We start from the raw sequence: 8,137 nt of genomic DNA, 5'->3' as shown, positions 1-8,137 counted from the left end.
GCGCTCCCCCGGAACCGCTCCCCGCCCGCCCCGCGCGCCCCCGCCCGGCGCGCCCCCGAGAGGCGGGCCCGGCCGCGCGCGGGACATGGAGGAGCGCGGCGGCCGCGCCGGCGGCTTCAGGAAGGTGCGGCGGCTCCGGGCGCGGCTCCGGGCGGCGGGCGCGGCCCGGCCCCGCTCACCCGTTACTCTCTCCGCACAGGACACCGTGGATCGGCTTCTCCGCCTCCATTTCCGGGACGGCAGGACCCGAGGTACCGAGGCGGCGGCGGGCGGGCCGGGCCGGGCCGGGCCGCGCCCGCGCCTGCCCTCACCGCCTTGTGCTTGCAGTTAACGCCGACGCGCAGCTGCTGATGGCCGAGCTGCTGAAGGTCTTCGTCCGAGGTGAGCGCGCAGGGCCGGCCCGCCCCGGCCTTGCGGCGATGGGCTCCCGGCTGCCCCGAGCACCTGGCTGCCCCTCGGCCGCTCCCGGCCCGCGGCCTCCTGCACGGCTGCAGGCCGGACCCAGCGTGCCGCACTCCTCCGGGGCGCTGGGCCGCCTCCCTCCTCCGGGACAGCAGCCCGGCGCCCCGGACGAGACGCGCCAGGTGACCGCCCCCAGACCCCTCTCACTGCCCTGCCCTTCCTTTCACTTGCGCTGCAGAAGCAGCGGCACGGGCAGCGCGGCAGGCTCAGGCAGAGGACCTGAAGAAGGTGGATACTGAACATCTGGAGAAAGTATTGCCACAGCTGGTATGTAACTGTGGGCCTGAACTGCATGGGAGCAGAACAGCCTAATCCTCATCCTTTCGGGAGCTTTTGAGAACCCAACCTCTGTCCTGACTTGCTTATTGCTCTTTCCTTGCAGCTTCTGGATTTCTAGAAGCCTCCTGAAGCACATGGCGCCTGTCAACAGACAGTCCTGACCTGACGTGTGTCTCAGCCTCAGAGACACTCTGGGACAAACAGTCTCAACTTTTTCTTCCTCTGCCATTTTGCTTCTGTCTCTTCTCTCCTTTACCAAGCACAACACAGCCCAAAGCAACAATGGTGTCAGGTACCATTTTTGAGAAGAGGGTGCCACAGGCTTAATGAGAAAGCCTTTATTTTGTTCAGCTGAGTGCATAACTGGTTTCCATCTTGCTGCCCTACTCCTGCAACAGAGGCCTGTATTTCACAACATGGTAAGAAGCTGTTGCTTTCTCAGCTATTATGAGAAAGAGGTGCTGCTTCACAGAGATGCATGGAAAGATTTAATGGCTGGAAATATCATCCAGCCTTCAGGCTCTCACTGCCTCAAGCAGGCAGCTGTAACAGCAACTCCAGGTGCAGCTCCAAGCCTTCCTAATGAATAGGTCATTAACAGGAGCTTAGTCGCAAGCTCTTGCCAAAAGCAGGTAACTGATCTTTATTTTATAAATAAACAGTGTCTGTCCCTCACTACCTTCCAGTATTTCTCGGGCTGTGACATCAAAGAATGCTTGAAACCTTTTAACCATTCAGTATTCTCCTCAGAGGCGGCTCCCCCTCTGCTATAAATTTGTTCTCACAAAGGAACATCAGTAAGTTAAAAACAAGTCTCCCTTCCTTGTGTAGGCTCTTTGCTGCAATTCATCATCAAAAGTCAAGTTGCTTCAAAGCCTTGCAGAGCTTCCCCCTCACCCACCCTCTTCCCTAAATCTTTGTAGGACGAAAGGAAAAAAGGACAAAATAACAAACAGCATGTGTGAGAATCCCACATCACGGGACAGCCTGGCCCCTCTGGCAGCGGGGGGGCCACTGTGAAATAAGAAACCTTACACATGTGGGCAGGACCCACACAGCCCAAGTGGCTTTGCTGGAAGTGCAGGGCTGGCTGCACGGAGGGCGGCCGCTGGCTCGCCACAGCGAGCAGTCCTTTGCTCAGGAGCAGCTGTGACAGGCAGAGGCTCAGTGGGTCACTGTGAGCTAGGAGCTATCGGGGTCATCCCTCAGGACACCAACCACTTGGAACCCTCACAAAAACTGCCCTTTCGGTACACATCTGTGACAGTAGCAGCTTAAGCAGTCCCCAGCCCTCAGCACTGCAGCTTCTCAGCCGAGACAACTGTTCAGCTGTACAACACAGGCAACGAAGGAACTGACCTGCTTCAGTCTTCAGCCCTGCAACCATTGGTAAAAAAAAAGGCAATAGCAAAAAAAAAAAAAAAGGCAAGTGATACTACCTTTGAATGCCCTAAAACTGCAGGGATGAGTTCAGCGACTGTAGCAGAAGTGATCCTGAAACAAAACCAGTTCATCAGTTATCTGCAGGTACTGTTCTTCAGCAGGACAGGAATCCCTGTAGCAAATACCTTAGTGAAGAGCCCACCATTTTAAATGTGGGGGTGTCCTGTCCCCCTTAAAGAATTCACCCCTACTTCCTTGCCTTTTCCAGATTTCAGGCCCTTGTCACTGCCTCCACCCTGACACCTACTGAAACAGCAGTCCCACAGCTGCTGCCCTAAAAAGGCTCAAGTTCCCTGACACACAGAGAACTGCTGATGTGGACATCCACAGTAAAGCAGCAATTGAATAGCAGCAGCAGCAGCTAAAAGTAACTCTTTGTATAGGGAAGGAGAATAAGACCTCTTGTCTAGCTATTGAAGGTAGCAATTTTTCATTCTTGTGGTTAAACTGGGTTTGATGCAAGCTGAGTTACACAAGGGACAAGCATGGGCAGAACTGCCGGAGGGAACACAGTCAGCGATGTAAAGCCCTTACACTTAACCCATGAAACTGCCCCAGGAATACTGATATTGCTGCTTGTGTACCTAAACTTGTTTTTTCATGTCAGGTACTTGCAGGGGATAGTTATGGTCCTAACCCTTTACAAAAACTGACATAATTAGAGCAGCTAAGAAAATCAGTTAAGCAGATCATAATATTTGATGTCACCTGTGCTCTTCAAAACAGAAGGACTAGCACATCTGAAGGCACACTGAAACCTCCTCCCAGTCACACTGCTTCTGCATATTCTAATCCTGGAAACCAAAAACACCAGCACAAGTATTTCACCACCTATCATTAGCAACAGCTCCTGGTTTCCCCACAGGATATCCTGTACAAATTCAGCAAGGCAGCTGTAGCTACTGTCTACCTCTGATTTGTGTGACATGAATAAGCCTGATTCAGCACCTGATACCGACAGCCCTATGCAGCGTGGACTCAGCCCACAGTTAATCCACTAAAGACTAATAAACATTTAACGTTATTTGACTTTTTTTTTGTTTGCTGTGGTATGTCTTTTATAGCCTACCAAGTGGCAGAAGGGCTTGCTTTCCACAGGGAGGGTTGAGTGCAGGAGCTGTACACAGTGCTCTCATGTCTGGTGTCATGTAAGAAATCAACCCATTTTTTTGCTAAAGCATTCTGTGCTCCTTCTGCTTTGAGTCTCCTTCTTCCTCTTCCACCTTTCTTTCATGCCTCCCCCCTCCCTCCAAGTTTCTTCAAAGCATTTGTGAGCATTTGGAAGTAATCAGACCTGAAGGGAAATGTTGGCCAGGCAGGGAGACAATGACAAGTGCCAGGAACCCAGGGTGCCCTTTCTAGCCACTTTGAAGTTCATTCAGATGGTACAAAGCTCAGTTTTGCTTTGTTGAAAAAAAAATGGGAGGAAGGGAACGAGGCATGACAGGCCAATTGAAAGGAGGGCAGGTTCCTGTGAACTGACAGACACACCAAGTGCCAGGGCAAGAAGCTATTAAAGGCACTGACCAAAAGGGCCCCTGTGGCCACTCTGCTTTATTACATCTACAAATTGTGCAGATGCACACGTAGTGCAGGGAGGAAACAAGGAAAATGGAAAACATGGTATTACTGTACCATGGAACCCCAGCTCTCCACAGATCACTGATCCACGGAGAAGACTTCAAATAAAACCCAGCACCATGACTGCCATGGCACAACAGAGTCCATCTCCAGTGTAAGGGCAATTCTAACCAACATTCATCCTCCCACGACATCTGCAGGAGACAAAGATCTGGACTGGGCCTTTTCCCTGTACACCAACTGCAGTGCAGAGCACAGCTACCCTGCTCTGGGAATACTCAGGCCACCAATCAACTGTCATTTGAAGAGACCCTTCAACTGGATGTTTTTTCATTGACTGTAACTAATTACAGATGGTAATTATACACAGTGAAAATAAAACTAGAGCTTAGGGCAGAAACAAGCTCAACAGGCATTCCATGAACAGACACCTGTGGGTCTGTTAACAAGATTCTGGCAACCGAGCACAATATCAGTGCAGCAGCCTGGGTGCTTCACAGGAAAGTTCACTGTTCTGAATAGGTTTGAGAAACTTAAGTGCTTCCTCTTCATTCATTTTCCAGCCATCTATGTCCAGAATTATCAGCAGCACTAACCCTAATCACTAAGAAGCAGAGAGAAGTCTTGTTCTAGGCACCACTTAACAATTATAGGTAAAGCTGAACCAGATTTTATCTTGCCACTAGAATACAGGCTAGACTCAAGTGATCTCTGAAGGCGGAACTGAGAGGATTTGAATTTAAAAATGTGGATAGAAACAAAGTCCTTTGCAGAAAGTATTTAGGAATTATGTCCCCCTTAATTCTCTATTCTTATTATTTGCATGCAAGAAATCTTAAATTTAACCTCTAACCTTGCTTCAGCAGTCACAAACAGGCCCTCCACTCCTCCACCAGCTGCAACTGGTATCTGAAACAGCCATTCTCCTTTTATAACTAATGTTCATACAGATTAGATCTCTCCAGGGCCACCAACACCTTTTACACATTCTTAGTAAGTTCGTGGAGAGGAGGGCACAGCTGACAACTCAGTGATCCAGCAGGCCAGGATGCTTCATCTCTTTCCACCTACAAAATAAACAGAGCACCATTAAAACACTTCTCATGTAATTATCACTTACTCATTTCTCAATAAAACAGTCTGGTGGAGGAGGGTTCTGGTCACTGCTGTGTTCAGGCAGCATTGGGGACCACAAGAGAGCACTTGGGGAGGTGAAATGGTGAACACATCACAACTTTTGGAGCAGGGAACTTCATCCTTCACGTTATTAACATACAGCTTAGAGCATATTATTAACCTTTCATAACAACTGTTAAATGGGAAACCTGCGCAGGTAGGTGGGATGATTATACTTTATCCAAATAATCTTGGAAAAGTATTTCAAGGGCAATGCTTCAAACATACTGGAAATGGGAAACAGTGAAGATCCTGTTTCCCACTGCATCAGCATCTCAGCACCAATCTCAACCACACTGACCACAGCAGGGAAACACACTGACTCACTGTTCAGAGCCCTCACACCTTTCCCTCTGCTTGCTGGAACTGATAGCCTTGCACTGTCTTCCAGATACTAAAACTCTCATCCATGAAGTTCACATTTGGCATTATTAGCCAGGTCCCTCCATTCACTGATACCTGGAAGCTTCAGCCATTTGGGTATTTTCCCAGGGGCTTTTCTAAGCACTTGTGGAGCTCCCTGAGTGTTGGCTGCTTCTGGCTGCTCAATGGTCTCTTTGTCACTTCCCACTTCTGGTTCAGATAGGGATGGAACCACTGATGCCAAAGTTGATGAAGCAGAAGGAACTAATGATCTGGACAAACATCAGAGAAAGGAAATAAGCAAATAGAATTAAGCTTCACTTTTCATAATAGCCCCCTGTACCATCACCACCTTTAAACTTTTAAAGTTAGATTGAAAAAGCTCTCCTTTTTCCATGATAGAAGCACTAGTATTTACTTAAGTCACTGAAATCCCACTTTGCAAAGGACTCACAAAGCCATGAAGTCGAGTATGGCAGTATGACTGCTTCTGGACTGAAGGAAGTCCTAGTATCTTGAAAGCACTTTTCTTTGTAGTAAAATGGGCTCATTTCATGCTTCCCACTCCTGAAATATTATGGCATTTGCAACTCTATCAACCCCAACATACCTGGCTACTAATAAATCAGCTGCAGAAGGAGAAACTGCAGAGCTCAGCAGGTCTGATTTCAGGTAACAAGCTGTTTAGAAATGAAACCAAATCACTTATTTGGTAACATAGATACATCAATCACCACAGTACCACACAGCGCTCAGCTCAAAAAACACTGCTGTATACTACAGGAAACCTACATCACCTTCCTCCAAATGACACAGAGCATTAGTAAACCATGCCAGTTTCTTTCACGACTCAGAGGTGTTCTATTTCATCTTTCAAACCTCAAGACCTTGACATTTTCTTTCAGTGCTCACTGCATCTCAGGAACTTTTCTGTGAAGCCACAGCATACTTTGGCCTCTGGGAGAAACAGGGATTCTAAGCATAAACCAGAGATGCCAAAGAACCTAAGAGTCAGATCTGTTCTACCATCTCCAGCCAGTCCACTACCACAGGAGCTCCGCAAAAAACATTTCATAGACATTTGTCTGGTTAACATTTTGACAGGATTTTTCTTCCTACAGAGTCATTCTTCCATCACTCTTGATCCCATGGCAGACAATGCCTACTCCCCACCATCAAATCCCACAAGAGAGGTACAATGTCTACATCTGTGCTCAAGCTGACAGAACCAGCTCTGAAGAGCTTTTGCCAGTCAGAATGGGGACATTCACCAGCATCCCATAGGACTGCAGCTTCTTTTGCAGAAGAACTCTGACAGAAAAGATGCAATACTGACTCTACTGCAGGAACGATACAGTCAGCTGAATGAGAAAGGAAGTGCACTCACCCCTGCGCTCCTCCGATCCAAAATGGATGACAGCAGTTGGGAAAAGGTTAGCCTGCAGCAAAAGGGGAAAAGAAGGTATCACTGTCTGTAGATGCTTTCACAGTTCACTGTGAACATTAGAGGCAGGTTAGACAGCTACAGACAAATTCATGGAGTTCAAGCCAAGGTCACTAACCATCTGTAATTCAGGAAAACTTCAAACTTGTGCAGACCACAGGCCATTCAGAGTGAGACATGAAGGAAAATTTTATGACCTGATGCACTAAACAGGTGATGAGACCTCCACAGCAAGTGCTCACTGCAGGAATGCCCTGCCATTCCTTCTCCTCTGTCCCCGTATCTCAGGCCATTGTATTGCAACCAGATTCTCCACTGCTGAGCAGATAACATTAATATGACGCAGAATCTTCTAAGATCTGAGTAGCTGACACCAAGAGAAGAAAAATCCAACTGTGCCCTTCCAAAATCTATTCTAAATAGTTTTATTACATTTACACCCTGTCTATAGTTGAAATTTATCTAGTTCCACCATCTTTCCAGGATTAAGTATTTCCTTTTATAAATCGAACCTGAATTCCTAGTTCCTACTTATCAGAAAAATTGCCATATGCAAACATTTTTTTCTATCCAGTGGGTTTGGTGGTTATTTTTTTTTCCTTTTATTTCAATGGAAGTCCCAGTAATTTGTGTCCATTTCCTCTGGTCCTTTTACAGGGCACAGCTAAGAACTCTGGGCCACATTCCTTGCTGTTTCCCATCTCTTTTACTACACACATTGACAAGACCCCACAGAGCTTCTTTTTTTTTTCCAGGCTGAACACCTTGACTCTCTCTCTCCCTCTCCCATACGCCAGATGCAGGTCACTTCAGTATCTTCTGGTCCTTTTCTGGGCACCAGAGAAACTGTGAAACTGGACTCACACCCCCCGTTCAACTGAGGAATCACAAATGCACCTGTAGGTATAAAGGAGGGACCTACCTATGGAGGTTGCTGTGTCCCCAACAGAGACCCCAGTGCCACACCACCTCTTCAAAAAAAACTCAGTGCTACATCACAAAGCACTACACCCCCACATCCAGTGGTGAATCCAAGTGTTACCAAGGGAAACGCAGAGCAAGGGAGTCAAAGTTATTAAATTTCATTCTAAAAACAGGCACTACTGCAAGTTCAGGCTTAGATTTTTAAAAGGGTAAGATATGGAGAAGATTAATATGATATGGCATAACCAGCTGTTCCAGAAAGGATTCTGAAAAAATAACCATCACATTTATTACATGCATTATAAGCCAGTATAATACCACATAAAGAATAACTAGCTGAAACAATTCTGTTAAGCTTTTAGGAAGCCTTGTACTAAGAGACAGGTAAAGAAACCAAATCATCATGGTGTAAAAGAGGCAAGTACTACTATAGCCAGAAACTGTACAGCAAATCTTAATTAATGG

The 8,137-nt window shown here is 47.2% G+C and overlaps 2 protein-coding genes across 3 annotated transcripts in view; one reads left to right on the top strand and one right to left on the bottom strand.

Moving 5' to 3' along the window:
* Positions 1 to 45: 45 nt before the first annotated feature.
* Positions 46 to 1,417, top strand: CENPX (centromere protein X). 2 transcript variants are annotated; one of them, XM_038157072.1, is made up of 5 exons: positions 46 to 124; positions 200 to 251; positions 328 to 381; positions 644 to 729; positions 845 to 1,417. In XM_038157072.1, the coding sequence occupies exons 1-5, from the start codon at positions 86 to 88 to the stop codon at positions 857 to 859; spliced, it is 246 nt and encodes an 81-aa protein (XP_038013000.1). In that variant the 5' UTR covers positions 46 to 85; the 3' UTR covers positions 860 to 1,417. The 2 variants fall into 2 exon arrangements, with proteins under 2 accessions (XP_038013000.1, XP_038012999.1); XM_038157071.1 differs by having other exon boundaries at positions 53 to 124; positions 641 to 729.
* A 2,303-nt stretch (positions 1,418 to 3,720) lies between these two features.
* Positions 3,721 to 8,137, bottom strand: part of ASPSCR1 (ASPSCR1 tether for SLC2A4, UBX domain containing) — a 35,183-nt gene continuing 30,766 nt past the window's right edge. The window contains exons 13-16 of the mRNA XM_038157059.1: positions 6,692 to 6,743; positions 5,915 to 5,984; positions 5,401 to 5,576; positions 3,721 to 4,832 (exon numbers count right to left, since the gene is read on the bottom strand). Of these exons, the coding sequence (XP_038012987.1) occupies positions 4,819 to 4,832; positions 5,401 to 5,576; positions 5,915 to 5,984; positions 6,692 to 6,743 (312 nt within the window). The 3' untranslated portion in view covers positions 3,721 to 4,818. The remainder of the gene's footprint in view (positions 4,833 to 5,400; positions 5,577 to 5,914; positions 5,985 to 6,691; positions 6,744 to 8,137) is intronic.

The sequence above is a fragment of the Motacilla alba genome, chromosome 18 (genome assembly GCF_015832195.1).
Source record: "Motacilla alba alba isolate MOTALB_02 chromosome 18, Motacilla_alba_V1.0_pri, whole genome shotgun sequence".
NCBI lineage: Eukaryota > Metazoa > Chordata > Aves > Passeriformes > Motacillidae > Motacilla > Motacilla alba.
Note: the sequence above shows the minus strand (reverse complement) of the source record. Positions and strands in the feature narration are given on the sequence as shown.

Excerpts from the sequence above, each read along its gene's own strand:
- CENPX (XM_038157071.1), top strand. The coding sequence starts at position 86 with ATGGAGGAGCGCGGCGGCCGCGCCGGCGGCTTCAGGAAG. Across the intron at positions 252-327 it reads CCGGGACGGCAGGACCCGAG|TTAACGCCGACGCGCAGCTG; the intron begins GTACCGAGGCGG and ends TTGTGCTTGCAG. Across the intron at positions 382-640 it reads GCTGAAGGTCTTCGTCCGAG|AAGCAGCGGCACGGGCAGCG; the intron begins GTGAGCGCGCAG and ends CTTGCGCTGCAG.